Below are 19,986 nucleotides of genomic sequence, written 5' to 3'. Positions count from 1 at the left end.
CCTGTGATAACCTCTCCTAGGGTCAGCACAATTAAAATATTAACAATAACATGTAGCTAGTACTTACTAAGTCCCTACTCTGTGACACACAGTTTGGAGATTTTTAGATGTATTATCTATTTAATCCCTCTCCACACTCTTACAAGGTTGTCATAATTAATAATTAATAATCTCATTTTATGAAAAGTAAATAGATAAGGGTTGATAAGTAAAAATTTCAGAATGCAAAGACTCCTCCTTCATCTAAATGGGAGCACCCTCTGGATATTCTCTAACACTACAGTAACAGCATAAGGTTTAATATATAAATGAGTGATCACATCTGTGTTCCAATAAAAATATTTACAAAAAGGTGTCACTGGCTAGATTTGACCTGGGCAGTATAGCTTGCCAGACCCTAGCTTAGGGTGTTAATATGTTTATTTGTCTGGTAGCATTCTGTAGAAGAACAAATTCAATTCTCAGTTCTTGAGCCAATAAAGAATCACATCTTTCAAGAACAGATGTTAGAGGTGATATAATCTATTTTGCACAAGATGCTTAGATTTCAACTACAGTTATTCCCAAAGTGGTCATATAACCTCTATAAACATTCACAGAAGATACATCAAACAGTTTTCAGATAGCTGCAATTATTACCAATTTCTTTCTTACTTCATTCAAACCTGCCTTCCTATAACCAAGTAGTTTTTCCTTTTTCTTCTGGATGCACACTGAACAAATATAATCACTAAACTGAAAGGTGTCTAGACCTTGGTGGCTTTCCTATGGGCACAGGATATTTTATCATTAGTCTTCTTCAAACAAGGCACCAAGAGTTGTCTTTAAATGCCTTTCTTTCATTTAGCAAGTATTTATAAATTGCCAGATAAATGTCAGATATAATCTAGGCTCTGGGATTACAGCAATAAATAAGACACACTAAGTCCCTGCTTTCATGGAGTTTACTCTTGTTGGAGATAAGAAGAAAAATAAAGCAGAGTAAGGAGATTGATAGTGAGGTGAGAGGGAAGTTGTTTTAAATAGTACAGTCAGAGAAATTTTCTCTAATGCAACATTAGAGTAGAGTTAAAAGAAAGTGAGAGGATGACTTATGTCCACATCTGTGAAAAGTATTTCAGGAAACAGTAAAAACAAAGGCCTTAAGGCAGAAGTGCGTTTAGGGTGTTCACAGAACAGTAGAGAATGAATGACCTAAGAGAATCATAGTAGATGGGGGGAGTTAAACCATGTCTTTCTGTTTCTATAATATATGATCAATGTTCTGTTCTCTTGACTTCAATGTTCCCATTAAAAAATGCTCTGAGTTTTCATTAATAAAGGCTCAAGAGGAGTAATATATGCTGGCTTGAAAGAACTAGTATGATCAAAGAGTAACTTCTGATGGAAAAATTATGTAAAATTTATTCCTTTATTAATTTTTAATTTTTTTCAGCAATGTATTGAGCTTACTGACTTACTTTGAGGAGAGTTGGTAAATGCATGATTGTTTTCTCATACATAGTTAGATATATCTTTCCATTTGCTTTATTACCCTTTACAAGCATATTTTGTGTATTTCATGCGCACAAATATAAAAAATTTCTTGTCATATATATACATGGATTTTTAAAAGAATTTTTGATAACATGAAACTGTTATCTGTCACATTTTCAAGTAATTTATTTGTTTTATCAGGAAAATATTATTTCTTATATCAAACAATTTTTGGTTCCTCCACTTGTGTTAACAGACTTGAATTTTAAGCCACTTGATTTCATAGTGGTAGCCCTTTCTTCCTTCTGTTGTTCATCACTCTTGTCATTCTATTTAGCGATAATGGAGGGATTAGTGAATGATGCTTTTAAATTACTTGAGTATAATAAATGCTTACCCTACCCACAAGTTAGAACACAAAATAGCAGTCAAAAGACAACACATTTTATGTAAAGCCTGACAAGTTTTCAGTCACCTAGAACTAACAGTAATCAATCATCCTCTCCTAAAACCCCCCAGCAGGGCCTGAAATAAATTCAGACAGCAAAGCTGCAGGTCTCAGTATCTTTTTAAAAAATATTCTCAAAGAAAATTTAAAAATAGTGTTAACAACTTTACTCTTTCCCAGAGATCTGCATAAGTTAACATAGACTACAAACTAGCTTGTTTTTTCATATTCTCATAGTTTGGAAGCATCTCCTTTTGACTAAAGGAGATGCTTTTTGTTAACCGGTAAGTCTAAAAAGAAAATAATTCATTGAGGCATAAAATCTGATACAAAAAGAAACTTCAGCTTCTGCTGACAAATTTTGCTGTAGCATTTCTATCACTGGGGTTTCTGATCCTGGTTTTATACCCTAAACAAGTCCCAAATTCTTCTGTGCCTCTTTCTTTCATTTGCAAAATATACCCCAAAAGTCCTTATCTTGAAAGGAAATACATCTCAAAATGTCCTGCAAATAGAGAAATTTTGAAAATATTATGTCTTATAGAAAGTAAAGAATGAGAAAGGGCTAAGAATAAAAACTCCTTTCCCCGTTTTTCTTTTCCTCTCCAGTTCTTAAAGGAAATGGCCAGGCTGGGAAGATCCAATGATTTTTACAGCCAAATGAAATTGCAAAATAAGTAAAACTGCTCTACTTCTTTTCTGTACAGCTTTTCTATAATTTGCATCTTCTTCTGTTTTTACATCAAATGCACTTTGCTTTTGATGCATGCAGAGAATCATCACAATCCTCGCTTTCATTCAACTTTCCCAGCTTTTTCCCTCACAATAGGTTCTGGTTTTGTTTTGGTTTTTTTTCTTGGAGGTCTCACCATTTAATTATCTATTTTGTGGTACTGGGGACTGAACCCAGGGCCTGGCACATGCTAGGCAAATGCTCTACCTCTGAGTGCCTTCATTTACTTTTAAAGAAAACCAAAGTCTGACAACTCACATTGTCTAAACTTGAATCTAACTGTTCGATACTATAATGTTCTATGCAAGTTTTTAAATTAAAATGACTCCTATGCTCCTCTGTGCATTTATAGCTTGAATTTAAAATGCTATCTATCAATAGCATAACTCTTTCCCCTAAGCCTATAAAAGTGTTAAGGAACAAACATGCTTTGTAATTTTTAAGTCTCATGTAAAAGACAAAATAAACCAGGAAGTTCTATTCTGTGTTTTAAAAGCTAGTCATTTCTCAAAATATAATGTACACAATAAAAATTCATATTAACTTAACAAAGATGACTGCTTCTAATATTTTTGTCATATATACACATATATAGAATAAGTATATTTATAAAAACAAAGTGGTTGACACATATTTGCTTTCTAATTATAGTCCTGGACGTGGTTGTAACACTGTTAATTAACAGATCAACTCTGTACCTTGTCATCACTTACCCCACACCTCTCCCTGGGGGCAAGATCTGAAGTTTCAGAATGTTCTCAGCTATGTGGTTTTGCTGCAGAGTTAAGGTTATACTGGAAGTAAGACAATGTCAAAGGTGACCAAACTCAGAGATTCTTAGTTTGCCAAGCCCACCTTCTAAGGGCTCCATCTGTTAGAAAAGTACCAGATCAGGAATTAGAAATTCTGTGCCTCACTGGATCTTTCCACGGTATTACCCTGTTGCTGAGCTTTAGTTTCCTCATTTTAAGAATAATTTTAAAAATATTTGTCCTTTCTCTTTATAAAAGTGATTTGAACATTTAATGAGGTTATGTATGAAAGTATATTATAACCCACAAGACATAACTATATGTAATAATACTTACACTGACTTGAGTGCCAATTCAGTAGTAGGAATGGTACTAGACGTTTTACATATATTACTTCTTTTAATTCTCAATCAATCCAGTAAATCTGGTATAATTATATTCTATTTATTTAGGAGTTGAGAGAAATTTGGTGAGGTTAGGTGACTTATCATGGTCAAACATCAGTAAGCGTCACAGTGATGAGTCAAACTTGTCCATTTAACTCCTAAGTGAATGCTTTTTTCACCACAATCCTAACTCCAAATATCTCTATACAATTTTTCTGTCTACAAAACCAAGGAAATAATACTGTTTAATAATTTACTCAATGGTTGGAAAGGAAAGTAAACCCAAATAATATAACCCTCTTGCAAAGCTGACTAAGAACACATCCAACCTCTACACAATTTGTACTTAAGTTTAAAAATAGATCACAGATGAGCTGGAAAACCCTTTTACTCCACACATTTTTTAATATATTTGATGCAAAAAGTAAACGATGTATAAATTATGACATTTAAGATGCAAGAATAATGTGACTGTCCATTCCAAGCAAAGCAGAGCCAAGGTACTTCACCACAAGTTCTATGCTAGTCTTATTATCAATCATTGTGCTTTTCTTATTCCATATAAGTCACAAATAATATAAGAATAAGAAAAACAAAAATTATTTGAGTTTTAGAAAACAAGAGCACCAGGAAATTATTTTTAGAAATGCAGAAAAGTCTTCTTCATAGTCTCTAATATTTCTTATTTAGGCTTTGATATAAAATTTGGTTCATAACATTGATACTAATATAGTTGTATTTTTACTCTTTCCAAAGATCAAGTTTTCTAGTAAAATAGTCACGTTGAAAACCTTTAAATCCTGCTACTTAAAATATTTATAATATATACACCAACATTTTAGCCTCTTAGAACATTTTGAATCAGAATAACAAACTGTTCAGGAAAACAAAATGTCTGATTAATGGTCAATATGCCAGTAAAATAAGATTTCATATAGATAATAATCAAAACTTTATTTTTGAGTAGCTCCTGAACAAACATTTTTTCAGAAAACTGAACTCAAAGCATAGGTCTTTTCTTCTCATAATGGCCCTGTCAGATAACCATGCGAATTCCCATCTTTGCACATTAATAAAAACTGTCAGGACCACTTATCTCATAGTTCGACAGAAGACAACTGTTTTATGAATCAATAAACTCTTAGCATTATGAATTCCATAAAATTCTACCTTCTAACCCAAGTTCCCATAGGCCATGTATATTGGATTAGTTTATGATTAGCTCATCATGACAAATACTCAGGTATACTTTCTGGTATAATGGTTAGAACACACTTTATCCAATTCTATGTATCTTTAATAAATGCTCCTGGTTTCTTAGTAGCTTCAAGATTAATTTGTTCCTACTATAGCAATAGTTACTATCTTTACCTGCTATTCTGGCTTGGAAACCATTATGTACATATCAAAGAGAGGGTCCTTGTCTAGTTATTTTTGAAGACTTTCTAGTGTGACGCATAGTGAAGTAAGGAACAAATTATCCATCCAATACATCTTAATGTAAAAGTTTGACCTCAAAGTATAGCATTAAATATGCTGGTTATGTTGCTATTAAAAGTGACAGGCACTGGGCATGGTGGTACATGCCTATAATCCCAGCATTCAAGGCTGAGGTAGAAAGATAGGATAGCAAGTGCAAGGCCAGCCTGGGCTACAAAGGGAGACCCTGTTCCAAATAAATAAACTAATTAATTAATTGATTTTTAAAAGGAATGACGGATCAGTTTTAACCTTTTGTGATCTATTTATAAATCTTTTGATTGAAGAATTTTGTCTTAATTAAGTTGTTTCTTCTATCTTTCTTTGAGACTAGAGCTTCTCTTCCTACCTCTCACATGCCTGCAGTAGGAATTACCAGCAATCCAGCATTGGGAATAAACTGTAGCTATCTTGTTTTTGTACCTGCTACTTTTTAAAGACTATTTGGCTTATGTTGGTTCTAGGCTTTAATTTCTCCTCTAATTCAAACAAAATGAGTACTAATAGTACTCTTTGCCTTGTATGTTCAATCTGATTCACTGGTTTAGGATTCCATAAAGGAGGGACATCAAAGCTTCAAAATAGTGTTTTGTTATGGATATATCTCCTTTTGTCATGTCTATAAGACATTATTAATCTTAGAACTGATAGCATTTACCTAGTTTTTTCAATACTAGGGTTTGAACTCAGGACCTCAAGCAAGCACTCTACCACTTTAAGCCACACCACTAGTCCTTTTATTTTTCAGATAGGGTATTACACTAACTTTTGCCTGAGATGGCCTCCAACCTTCATCCTCCTACCTCTGCCTCCCTAATAGCTAAGACTTATATGTATGTTTGCACTGCCATGCCCAGTTTTGGTGTTTTGTTTGTTTTTTGTTTTTTGGTGGTACTAGAGCTTGAACTTAGGGCTTTGCACTTGCTAAACAGGTACTCTACCACTTGAGTCATACTTCCAGCCCCCAGCTTTGTTTTTGATATAGTCTTGCTGATTTTTTGCCCAGGGTCCCCTCCTGTCTTTGCCTCCTGAGTAGTAGGGATTACAGGTATGTACCACCATGCTTGGTCAAGTGTGTGGCTGTTTACCTGGGTCATTTCATTGTTCAGAGAAAAATTTGCGACCCATCTTCAGTAAGCAGAAGAACCTCATGGTATATAATTTAAGGTATTAATTATATTTCAGCATTATATTCTTTTCCATTTCCCCTGATTTTCTATTTTATTCTATTTCTTAGTTGTGGGTTTTTTTCTTCCAGTGGTACTATAAAAACTCAATACTTGCTAGGCAGGCAGGTGCTTTACCACTTGAGCCTCACCTTCAGTTGTGATTTTAATGTAGTACAATAAGTTAATAACTGTAATCAAGATTTATAATAATAACTTTATGTAGAAATATGAGAACTAATCAGTAATCCATAGTACTAACTAGTTAATCACAGAAATGGGAAGATCATGATGGCTGGATTACTCAGCTATTTGAAAGGCAGAGATAAGAGGATCATAATTCAAGGCCAGCTCCAGGTAAAAATGAGCAAGACCCTATCTCAGAAACATGGGCATGGTGGTGCATATGGTGTCTATGTGGTGTAATCCCAGCTGAAGCGAGCTTTTCTCTCTCACTCCCTTGTTAAGAGTGAGCTTTCTTTCGCTCCTGGTTACTACTGAACCTAACTGGAGCTAAGAGGGGGCGAATGGATATGCAGAAAAGACACAGGATAGACAGAGAGTGGGATCAGGTGTGTTGAGCACTTGGGTAGAGTCGCACAACTGCCTCATTGCTTCTTTTCTCTATTATTCTCTTTATTTACTTTGCTTCTTTTCTCTTATCTTTATTCTTTAAAGCCTTACTCCTTTACAGTTCTTTAAAACCTTGCTTCTTTATTCTTTAAAAGCTCTTTCCTTAGAATCGCTCTGTCCCATGTTTTCTCTTAGCTGTTCTTTAGCAAAATCTCTTAGTCTTTGCCCCTAAGCTTGCACTGTCCCATGTTCTCTTCAGCTTTCTTAAAGCCTCGGTGGTCAGACTTGTGCTGTCCCATGTTCTCTGTAGCTTTTCTTTAGCTTAGCTTTTCTAAAGCCTATGTATAAAGTTCTCAGTGCAGACTTTCACTGTCCCATGATCTTTCTTTAGCTTTCTTAAAGTCTCAGCCCTCAGGCTTGCTAGAAATTCCCATTTAGCAATTCTCTTTCAGTAATTCTTTTTACCCCTTCACAATTCTTTTCCCTTCTAAAAGCCTCCCACACCAAAAAGCCAAAAGCCCAAAAGCCAAAAGCCAGAAAACTAAAGCCAAAAGCCTTCCCCATCAAAAAGCCAAAAAGCAGAAGCCCCATGTCCTCCTTCAGTGAGTCTTTTACACCAGTGGTAAACAGGGTGGAGCAGCAGTTCTCAGGGAGGGGCTTGACATTGTAACGGGAGAAACCTGTGTTACTGCTTCTCTGAACATAAACAATTTAGGAGAAGCAGCTGTTCTGCATCTTCCTGTTCTGTGGCTGGGGGCTATGCCAATATCGGCCTACAGATAAACATCTTAGGAAAAAGCAGTTGAGCTTCATCTCATCTTGCTTAAGTCCAGTTATCATAGGCTTCTCACGATCTGCTCTCCACACCCAGCTACTTGGAAAGCAGAGGTAGGAGCACTGCAGCCTGAGGATAGCTCAGGTTAAAGTGTGAAACCCTATCTGAAAAACAAACTAAGAGGGAAAAAAAGATCGCTATATTATATGGGAAATTTACAGTATGGAATGGATTACAATGTCCTAAAAAGAATTCAAGTAGGATTTATTAAATACACAAGAATCAGCTTAATATCTCCTAGATGTTCTACTTTCTATTGTAATATATACTTTGGGCGTATTAGAAAGCATAGAATAAGCTTCAAAGACACACAACACTAAATTAAGAACCTTCATTCTCCTGCTGTTTGACTGCCTGATGTTATCTAACTCTAGGTTCTAATTTGAAAATTCTTCAAGGATCCTTCAGGAATTTATGCTTTGTACTATCCCTATTTAAGTCTCAAGAAAGCTCTTGGATCATGAATGACCAAGTCAAATACGCTTATGAATTGTTTTCTAGTTATTATCTGTCAAACTAATTCTAAATAATTGGAAAGTTTTTTCTCAGATCTTTTTATACAAGGTCTTCAAGTATAATGTGTATAGTATTAAACTTTGTAAAATATGCACTAAGAAAGGAGGCTTGTGGGTCACATACTAAGGGGAGACTGCACATGAGAAGAATAGGGAAAGGGAAGGGAAACTAAAACTTGAATGTGGTTGATGTGTTCACTATACAGAAGTGAATATAGTCATCTTAAACTGGCGAGGCCACTATGGGAAGGAGACTAGGAAGTAGTGAAGAGTTCTGGTAGAGATGAACCAATTTGGGTTGTAATACACATGTGAATGGTAATAACACTAGGAATCTCTCTGTATAGCTATCTTTTTATTTTATTTTATTTTATTTTTTTAATTTTATTATTCATATGTGCATACAAGGCTTGGGTCATTTCTCCCCCTTGCCCCCACCCCGCTCCCTCCCTCTCCCCCCCACCCCCTCAATACCCAGCAGAAACTATTTTGCCCTTATTTCTAATTTTGTTGTAGAGAGAGTATAAGCAATAATAGGAAGGAACAAGGGTTTTTGCTGGTTGAGATAAGGATAGCTATACAGGGCATTGACTCACATTGATTTCCTGTGCGTGTGTGTTACCTTCTAGGTTAATTCTTTTTGATCTAACCTTTTCTCTAGTTCCTGGTCCCCTTTTCCTATTGGCCTCAGTTGCTTTTAAGGTATCTGCTTTAGTTTCTCTGCGTTAAGGGCAACAAATGCTAGCTAGATTTTTAGGTGTCTTACCTATCCTCACCCCTCCCTTGTGTGCTCTCGCTTTTATCATGTGAATAGCTATCTTTATATCAAACAGGCAAAACCACTATGTTTTTCTTATTATCTCTTATGTTTTCTCTTCAACAAAGTTGAAGAACAAGAGGGCGGAACAGGTTCTGCCCAGAAGCAGGGAGCAGGAGAGAGGTGGCCCAAATAATCTATACACATGAAAGAAAATGTAAAAGTGATAAAATTAAAAAAAAACCTATGACACATATATTTTTAGGAAAAACTGTAATGTATAAATAGCCATAGCTTGAGGCATCCACTGAGGGTCTTAGAATAAATATATATATCCATCACAAGTCAGGGAGGACTACTACAAACATATACCAAAACATCATGTCATACCCCACCAATATATGCAATTTGTATTTGTCAGCTAAAATAAAGCAATAATCAACCATAAAAAATAAAAATGAAAAAAAAATCCTTATCAGCATAAAAAAAGAAAGAAAGAGGATGTATGATAAAAGGAAAGTATACTCTTTCAAATCTTTTAAGTTAGAGTAGCTCACACATAATGGACACATAGGCATTGTAGACAAACAATTAAACAATAATATATTTTGAAAAGAGTGCCAAAAGTACTGAAAGGACACAGATGTAATAGCCTTGAAGTAACCCTACAGTAACACTTCTCTCTTGCTAACTAGAAACACTAAACTCTTATTTTATATTACTCAATTTTACTACAATCAACTCACCTTTCATGATTTGTCACTAAATCCCCTGTCATCTAATAAGTATACATCAGAATCTCTTGAGATAGATTTTTAAAAATGGGAGTTTTGCTCTAATATGACACAAAAAATCCTGCAAAGCTCTTTCCACTAAACTGTACAATAAAAATAACAGACACACGGGAAAAACTGAGTTGGAGACAGACAACTCAGACAGCCCCAACAAAAACAGCAACAACTTTAATAAAATTACTAGCACAATTTAAAAAATATATGACAAATTCTGAACAAAGAAATACTGGATATTCAGTTTTTTTTAAAAGTTAAAACAAGTTAGTATAGAAGAATTAAGCTGTTGAACTGTAGAGACAAGAGACCAATGTATAAGAACAGGCAGGGACTTCTATGACAGAGAACCTGTGGTGAAACTGAGTACAAACAAGAGTAGAGGATGAAAGTCACCATATACAGAACAATTCTCTTCAGCTGTTGAGCTGTGTCAATGTAGTTTGACTTCACCTGCTTACTACATAGTGGCACAAAACAACAAAATCAACATGAGCTAACTTATGTTGCAGAAACAAGGTTATAACAGAACCTATTAAACTGAAACCTTATATTTTTTTCTAAATTTAGGTTGAAAAATAAAACTTTTAAATATCCCATCATGCCAATTTACTAGAAAGGAAAAGGGAGAGAACTTTTCTCAGTATAGGAAGAGAAGATGGTTACAATAACAGGTATGCTTGCACTACTGCTATCACTGCTATTTCTACTAGTGATGATAGAAATTAAAAGAGTCTGAGGCAGACATTTGTGGCTTACCCATTATCAATTACTCCCTGATTTCTTGGTAATAGAATTCTGGTATTTTTCTCAGGAATCCACCTCCCAGGAGAGGTGACTTTAACCCTCTTTTAAGAGCAAATCAGGATTAGTCTAAACCAATTATGACAATGCATTCCTTTCACTGATGGCATGTAGCCTCCTGGCAAAACTAAAACAGTTAATTGAGGGAGCAGAGGAGAAGATCTGAGAGTCACTGGAGTAGTTTCTCCTCTTCCTCTGTATATTGTACAGGCAAAAGTACTTCAGGTGCTCTAATGTTCCACTTATCTTTTCGTGTTTCCTCACTATGGATTCCAAAATCTGTGGATCCCCACTTCCATTATATAAAATGGCATTTATTTGCATATAACATATGCACATCCTCCCTGATACTTGAAATCACCTTGAGATTACTTACAATGCCTAAAACAAGTAAGTAGTTGTAGTAGTTGTATAACAAGTAGTTGTTATTTAGGGAATAATCACAAGAAAAACATTGTACATGTTCAGATTTAATTTTCTAAAGAGTATGTTCAATACAAGGTTGGTTGGATGTGCCAGAGTGGAACCTACTGTGTTTTAAAATAAATTAAGATTGGTTTATTCTAAGAAGGGGGGAGGAAGATAAAGGAGAATGATGGAGGGGGTGAATTTAACTAAGATGTATTGTAAGCACTTTAAATGTAACCCCAGTACAACAATAACATGCTAATAAAAATAAAATTAAAAAGATTGATTTGTTATGAGAATTTTACATATAATATTTACAATCCTTTTTTATAATGCTTATTTTTATGTTGCATAGCTTGACTGTCTAGTTCTGTACTGTCCAATATGGTTACAACTAGCCACATGTGACTATTCAAATTTAAATTAATCAAACTTTAAAAAAGTTTCATTCTTTGGTTACACTAGCCAAATTTCAAGTGCTCAATAGATAATTGGGCTAGTGACTACCAGGCCAGACACTACATGTGTAGATTATTCCCATTACTGAAGACAATTCTACTGGAGAGTGCTGGTCTAGATTAGTTGTTGTGGAAAACTTAAACTTTCATATATTATATGACATTAAAGCTAGCTCCAGCTTGGACAAATTGTGCTCAGACGACTTTATTAATTTGAATAGCATGGAAAATAAATTTTAGTATGGAAACCAAATTGCCTCAAGTTCTGAAATAGAAGTGTCAAGATTAATGAACAAAACATAATTACTGATATATATCCATGATTCAGTTATGTCAGTTATATTAACTGTATCTCCTTTTAATTTGCTAAAAGCTGAAACAGAAAACAAAAATAGCAATAGACATGTCAACCTATCAATGGTAAGTTCTACAAGTTGAGCTTCTAATACAGTTCCTAAGTAAAATGACACAAGCCTAAAACGTTTGGCACTTTTTTCTTTTTCTGTTACCTATCTTAATTATTCATGTTATATAATATCCATGTTATTAGGGCCTAAATGTGTGCCACTTCCTACAGTTATATAATAATGTAAATAGCTGGGAATTGAGATGCAGGCTAGAGTTCCTCACTGCTACCTAATAGTTTGATATACAGCAGGTATTCACTTCTATTCTTCCTTATATAACATCTCTTCCTCTGAGATTCATGCCATCCAAATCACTATTGGGCTTAATAAATGAGGGTTACTTTCCCTCATTAAGGAGTTTGGTAAGTAACTCACAGTCTTGCTTTACACTCCAAATTCTAATCTCATTCTGGTGACTTCAACATCCACATTCAAGACCCGCCCTAATCTCACTAGCTTCGAAGCTCTTTGAACTCCTTCTCCACTCAAGTTTACGTATGCATTCCCACGGCCACACTCCAGATCTGTCATCATTTAGAATATTCTGACTTATCCTATCAAATACATTCCATTCTGTGATCTCAACTTCAACTTGCCTCACTCTGTTTGTCCTATTATACTGGTCCTTTGATTTTTATGGCTTTTTAAAGTTAGGTTCTTGGGTTTCTGCCTGTTGTCTCTCTTGGACTCCATTGCCATTCCTAGTACCTATGGCTTAGTACTTCAGTCATTCTCACTCATACCCTTAAATTCTTCTTGAGTTGTTTATTGTTCTGTTGTACTTTTGTCTTTCTCCAATCCATTCTCATTGAAAGAGTGAATCCACAGTTCTTTTAGTGTTTTTATTTTAATGCCTCAAAATAAAGATCATACTTATTAACATACAGGCCTTGCATTTAATATTCTTTCTGTCTAGAATGTTCTCATTCTTACTTTCTCCTTTTTTTGATCAACTCCCATTTATCTTTCAGGTATCTACCTTTCTTTTTTTTTTTTTCTTGTATTATTCATATGTGCATACAAGGCTTGGGTCATTTCTCACCCTTGCCCCCACCTCCTCCCTTACCACCCATTCCGCCCCCGCCCTTTCCCCCCCACCCCCTCAATACCCAGCAGAAACTATTTTGCCCTTATTTCTAATTTTGTTGTAGAGAGAGTATAAGCAATAATAGGAAGGAACAAGGGTTTTTGCTGGTTGAGATAAGGATAGCTATACAGGGAGTTGACTCACATTAATTTCCTGTGCGTGTGTGTTACCTTCTAGGTTAATTCTTTTTGATCTAAACTTTTCTCTAGTTCCTACCTTTCTATGTATGGCAAGAAATCCCTAAATCATTAATTAGCCCACCTGCCAATTCTATGTGCTTTTATAGCATCTCATACCTACTCCAACATAGCACTTATTATGCTCTATTATGATTTTCTGTACTTAAGTGATTTTCTCAGGAAATAATAAGATCCTTAAAGGCAGGGATTGTCTTTATCACCCTGTAACAGTCTAACATATAGTAGGTACTCAATTATTTCTTCAGTGAATGAATAAATAATGCTGATACCTTAAAAAAATCATTATGTTTGAAGTTAGATGCAATTATTCTGAGATCCAAGTCTAGTAGAATGAAATATGATCACCTCTAGAAAGTAGAGGAAATAGAGCAAGATCTATTTTAAGGGAAGGTTGCAATTTTAAGTACAAAATATAGGACAGATCTAGTTAAGGAGCTGACAGATGAGTTAAGATGAAGAAAGAGACTTCACCATGTAGATATCTTAGAAGATTACAAAAGGTGAAGGGAACAGCCAATGTAAAAGCCTGAAGTTGGGAGCAAGACTGGCATGTTTAAAGAAGGAGGTCCATGTAGCTAGAGTAGACTTAGTGAGGAGGAAAATGCTAAGAAAAGAATTCAGAGAAGCAGTGAAATAGACCTTGCAGACTTCTGAAGGACTTTGGATTTATGTAAAATGGGAGGGAGCACTGAAGAGAAATGGATAATGACACTCACTCTGCTTATTATATTGAGAACTGGAAGGGACAAGAGTAGTGATAGCAAATTTTTGTATTAGAGGCTACTAAAGGGGAATAGGATGTAGCTCAGTGGTAGAGTGCTTGCTTAACCTATGCAAGGCCCTGCATTGATTTCCAGCACTGCAATTAAAAAAAAAAGCTATTAAAATAATCCAGTAGAAGATAGTGGTAATTTGACTAGTTAGTAGCAGGAGAAGTAGGGCAGTCAGAAGTGGTTAGATCTACAACATATTTTGTGGGCAAAATCAACAGGATTTCCTGAGGGATTAGATACGGACTGTAAAACAGAAAGGAGTCAAGAAAGACTAGGATTTTTGTCTTAAGCCAAATGGAATTGACATCTGAGATGGGGGACACTATTATAGAAACAGGTTTGTGGCACTTTTTTTTTTTATAATATTGGTACATTTAATGTTAGATCTTTATTAAAAGCCTAATAAAGTAGTAAGATATGGGCCTGGGATGCATGGAGGAAGTCTGGCCTAAAGATACAAATTTAGTGGTCAAACACCACAAAAGAACTGAAATTGGATGAAGTCATCAAGGAAATGAGTGTTGGTAGAGCACAGAAAAGGCCAAGGTCTAAGCCCTGGGTACTGTAATATTAAGAGGTCAAAGAAAAGAATAAGAACCAGCAAAGGAAAATGAGGAATAAGCAACAGTGTAAAGAAAAATCAAAAATTTCAGAAGACAAGGAAGATGAAGACTCAAAGTAACTATTGGGTTTAGCAACAGGAAAGTCATCTATGACTTGATAAGAGCATTCCAGTCAAATGATGGAGGCAAGGCAGCATGTGGTAGCTCACACACGTAATCCCAGCTTCTCAGGAGGCAGAGATCAGGAGGATCATGGCTTGAGACTAGTCTGAGCAAAAAGTTAGCCATATTCCATCTGTTCTGTTTTCTCAAAATATTTATCTGTACAGAACAGAAGAGGCAATATGCCGAGTCCTTGGGATTAGGTGACAATACAGAGTCTTGTGGGATAATGTAGGAGTCTAGGAATTCTTGTCACAATAAACACAGAATGAGATGAAGGGCATAATAAGACTGTTTGGTTGAGGAAGGATAATGGTGGTGAAGTTGTGAGTGTGTGAGACTGGGTAATTCAGGGTATATATGGATTTCTCAATAGCTTCAGGGAAGAATGTACTTGCTTCTATTGCTGGGGCTGATGTAAATGATGAGTTCAGGCTAGTTTCATTCATTATTGACCATTTAGGAAATTCACATGAGCCTCATGCACATGGATTTCTGATTGAATAGCTTACAATTAAAATTTTTCTCCCTGCTCTAGAGGGACATAAGCTAATTTTTCATAGCAGAGTTTGGTTTTACTTACATCTGTGTTACAGGAGCGATACCGCTTTCTTTCCCCAAGGCAATATTTTCCACCTCCTGAAGGTCTGAAAAAACATTTTGTTTAATGTGTGAATACAATACACCTATCACACAAATAGTACATATATTTCTTAATGAAGCCATATTAAAATTTACTTTAAGAAAATATAAAGTGTTATATTTTATTAATTATTAAAATAATCATGCTGGTAATTGTTAGCAATAATTATGGTTGTTGAACATAAAAATTGAGATAATTTGTATGAGCAGTTTACAAAACTGTCACAATTTATATTTTTAAGAAATTACAATTAAATTAATATATATTAATTATATTAGCCATCATAGTTAAAAACTTAGTTCAATAAAATAAGTTTAAAAATCACTTATTTATAATGAAAAGCCATTTAAATCACATTGTAAAAACCCATATCTGATGCTTTATGTTTACAAAGTAGAAATGAAAAGTTTGCTTTTCTTCCAGATGAGAAGCAGAGAATGCTATATAATTTTCTGGAAATAGCTCCAGTTTTAAGTAAATAATATAGAAACTAATTTCCATCTCATTTCAAACATCATACAAAGTTTAAAAAGTAAACTTAAAAAGTCAGATGGCTTTTCACTACATAAATCTTTGTTATATCCAAGTTAACAAAAAAGTTAAGATGTCAAATATTGATTTACATTAAGTTAATCTTTAAGGTATTTAATATTAGGGAAAGCCATATACTATTACATTGCTATTATTGAATGGAGAAAACATCTAATTTCTTTTAAAAGAGGTCCAGATCATTCCCTTACATATCAGGAAATATATAATTTATCATAGAGGCTCATACTTTGGGTTATTAATTTACAGAAGCCTATGGTTGAATTTAGGTTAATTATTCTGCACTTACTTAAAAAGGACAAACTTACTGGTAGCAATGGGTAATTAAAATTATATTTGGAATTTGCTTTGAATGCTAACAAATGCTGACTCTAATGAAGGAAAGGAAATAATTCAGCTTGAACCCACATAAGAGAAATGGGCTGGTCAGACAAAAACAAGGTAGTGGGGAGGCAGCAATGTCTGTGTAATGAATGGGTAATAGAAAACTATTTAACAGAGGATTGTAATTGATAGAAAGTGGGAAAATGGAAACGCTGAAAAGACAAGAAACAAAACATTTAGAGAAAGAAACCAAAAAGAGGAGTCCAAGTTAAAATGAGAGCAGATGAAAATAAAAAATATATCATCTTTTACCCTGGGGGCTGAGTTGGGAGAACAGAAGTGTTATTACAACATCATTCTGTACCAAATACTAGCCAGTAAAGAAGGCTCTTGAGTTCAGTTCTAGACAAAATGGGTACTTGACACGCAGCAGCTAAGAAGCAGTTTAGTTCCCGGCAGGACAGAAGTACAAATAAAGGAAAAATCCACCTGTAATGGGCATTGGTGGGAGGGAGAAGCAATAAAGCTGGCAAAGAGTACTGATGGGACTGGCCTTATGCCAGGGGGACTCTGGGTGGAGAAAAGAGTAGTGGGAGAGGAGCAGTCTGACCTGCATAAAACAGTCATGGGGAGAAAAGTGGTGGCAGTTCTGGAAGATGATTAATGGGGGCATGTGAATGGAAACTATTTTAACACATGGGCAGTATTCTTTTCATTGTGATTTGTGATGCGAATCAAGGCATTTCAACCCTTGAAGTGCTCTCATTGGCCCTTTTAATACTAATGTAGCAGTAATAATTTTATGTGACATGTGAAAAGACCTCAGGTTTCCTGGGAATAATGGAAATGTAGCAAAAACCAGACCTGGATTCATCCATAATTCAGTAGTTTTTGGAGGAGGAAATCTATCTGATTATTACTAGATTAGAAGTCTGGCTTATCTAAGACAGATACACAATGCTTTTCTATTTTTTAAAAGTTTTATTTTTAGTTACACAATAAGGGAAGGGAAGAAAAAGAGAGTCTGTCTAACAAAACTCCTCAATTTTTCTGTGCCTATTGCTTGCTCTGAAGACAAGCATTTGGCTCACTAGAGAAACATTTTTACAGATAACATGTGAAACCACAGCTTTGAATCATTTCCAACTGTGTCTTTTTGTTGGCTCTGGCTTACTTTAGCTACTTACGCTGGACTGTCACAGTGTCTTAGGGACGAGGAGACGCCTCCCCCGCAGGTCCTGCTGCACTCGCCCCATAGTGACCAGGGACCCCAGCCCCCATCTACGCTCTGGGGCCAAGTGCCAAAAGGAACACAATCTCCCTGATAACACCACTGCAAGATTTCACAGAAAACACAGAATTAGCTTTTAGGCAGATAGAGCTATCAGGAAAGAAATACATAAGGATCAGGCAATGACCAATTTTAGGCATTAGCATTCTTAAAATAGATAACAGATAGTTCTTTTACTGTGTTTAGACACTGGTGAAGGTGCATGTGATTCACAAATTATCTTTAGCTAGGCTGTGATTTATAAATCTCTAACATGTACCAGGAGTTCTAAAAAAGCCTGACTTTGCCTCTTTTTCCTTATTTCTCCTCCTCCAGAGTTTTATTGTTTCTCATTATGGAGCTAGCTACAGACCTCAAGTCTTTTTTTAGATATTTTAGTGATTTCTAAAAAAAATTTTTCTTTATATTTCACTATTATTAGACTCATGGAATGATAACGCAATATGGAAAGTTCCCCAGTAAGGAATTTTTATGATGGTAATTGCTCTTTCTTAAAAAAAAAGTATTGGTTGAGGCTACAATAGTAAAAGAATGTGTTGTGGCATTTCATCTACACGAGCACTGCAGACATAATAAAAGTAATGCCAAGACACTAGGGACTGGGTACAAAAAAACCCTTATATACACTGACTAGCCATGTGTATGGCCCCTGCCTGAACATGTGTACTGGAATTCTGCTCAGCCTTACTCTCTGCAATAAACCACACATACTGCACCTAAGGAGAAAGCCAGGAATAATTTATCGAGATGCAGACATCACATAATCAGCTCATAACTCTAGCATGATAAATCTTATTTGCAGAATATGGGAAAATAAAAGTCTTTACTTTTTTTAAACTAAGCATTTGTAGGCTTTTATTTGGTCCATTTTTTGAAATTATCAAACTTTGACAAACCAAATTAATGCTCTGAAATTCCTTTTGTTTATATATAGAACAAGAGGGAACATGACTATTCAAGCTGTCAGCAATGTTAGATTATTAAAAATTCAACCTCATACTAAAATATAAAGGAACTATGATATATGTGATGCTTAGAAAGTAATGGGTTCATTGTACTAATTCTATCACCAACTTTGTTGGTTTTACCTCCAAGAATATCTGGAATTCCTTCACTTTTCTCATTCTTCCACCCTAAAACAATTGACAAGTAGAGTAGCTTCTTACCTGGCTTCTCTGCCTTCATTTTTTTCTACTAGAATTTATTTTCCAGAGAGCATTCAGAGATATATTTTTAACACATATTATCACATCATGTCATTTCTTTTGCTTAAAAGACTTCAGAGGTTTCTTACTTCCCCGTAATTCTAGGCAACAGTGGACTTAGTGATCTGGTTCCTGCTTCCTTCTTTAGCCTCACTCTCCTTTGCACTGGTTGCTCCAGACATACTGGCTTTCTTTCTTGTTCGTAATACACAAAACTTCTTGTTCCCTCCTTAGCACATGTGCTTTTGCTGGTCTTCTGGTAATTCCCTCTCTCTCTCTCTCTCTCTCTTTCTCTCCATGTGGTGATGATGGGGATGGAACCGATAGCCACATGCATGCTAGGTACCACTGAGCCCCACCTTCAACCCTTTTTATTTTATTTTTGACAGTCTAGCCAGGTAACCCAGATTGGCCTCTAATTCGAAACCCTCCTGGCTCAGCCTCCTGAGTGCTGGGATTACAGGGATATACCACCACATCTGGCTTCCAATTCTTTATATTGCTGTCTTATCATCATTTGGTCTCAGGTCAAGTATCATTTCAACAGAGAGGTCTTTCCTGGACTACTCATTCTGATGTGGCATCTGACCATTCCTTCCTGCCCTACTCTGCCCCTTTCTAGGATATAATAGTGATTATATCCTCCTGTTTCAGTTCTCCCTTACCATTTTGCAGTACTTTAAAGTATCTTGTTTACTTTCAAATTACTTCTTTGATTGCTTCCTGTCCTTAAATCTAAGTCTGGAGTCACACAAGGTTATTACAATTAATTAAAAGGAAAAAATTCAGTTCCTCAGACTCACTAGCCATATTTCAAGGATGCCATTGTTACATGTGGATACTGAATACTTTGTTGGACAGAGAAGATATAGAACATTTCCATCACCACAGAGCATTGTATTAGAAACAGTTAATGCCTAGAATAGTGCTTGGCACCTAGTAGGCATGCAACAAACTTATTAAATAAATAATTAGTTAAATTATAGAATTCTGCCATGCTTTGGTAACTACATGTCAGAAAGGAGCTAGAGATACTAAGAAAATCAAGTTCAGGGCTTGGAGCAGGTTTAAGAGGTAGCGAGTAAGTGAGAGGCCCTAGGTTCAATTCCAGGTAATGCAAAAAAAAAAAAAAAAGTCAAATTCATAACTTATTTACCTGTTGTTTCAGATGCCCTGGAGTATTTTTTTTTCATTTTTCAGGAGA

General features: G+C 35.3%; 1 protein-coding gene across 10 annotated transcripts in view; it reads right to left on the bottom strand.

Annotated features, from left to right (window-relative positions):
* The window catches only part of Adamts6 (ADAM metallopeptidase with thrombospondin type 1 motif 6), a 269,601-nt gene that overhangs the window by 91,498 nt on the left and 158,117 nt on the right, over nucleotides 1-19,986 (bottom strand). For 9 of the 10 annotated variants that reach the window (XR_012449159.1, XM_074077393.1, XM_020165937.2 and 6 more), the window contains 2 exons: nucleotides 17,474-17,619; nucleotides 15,354-15,417 (listed from right to left, as the gene is read on the bottom strand). Coding sequence is in view for 9 of the 10 variants with exons in the window: in XM_074077393.1 (XP_073933494.1) it covers nucleotides 15,354-15,417; nucleotides 17,474-17,619 (210 nt within the window). In the remaining variant the exon portion in view is untranslated. The remainder of the gene's footprint in view (nucleotides 1-15,353; nucleotides 15,418-17,473; nucleotides 17,620-19,986) is intronic. The other variant, XM_074077392.1, reaches the window with a different exon arrangement.

This window comes from Castor canadensis, chromosome 6 (genome assembly GCF_047511655.1).
Source record: "Castor canadensis chromosome 6, mCasCan1.hap1v2, whole genome shotgun sequence".
Lineage (NCBI taxonomy): Eukaryota > Metazoa > Chordata > Mammalia > Rodentia > Castoridae > Castor > Castor canadensis.
The sequence above is the reverse complement of the archived record's forward strand: the minus strand, read 5'-3'. Positions and strand labels throughout refer to the sequence as shown.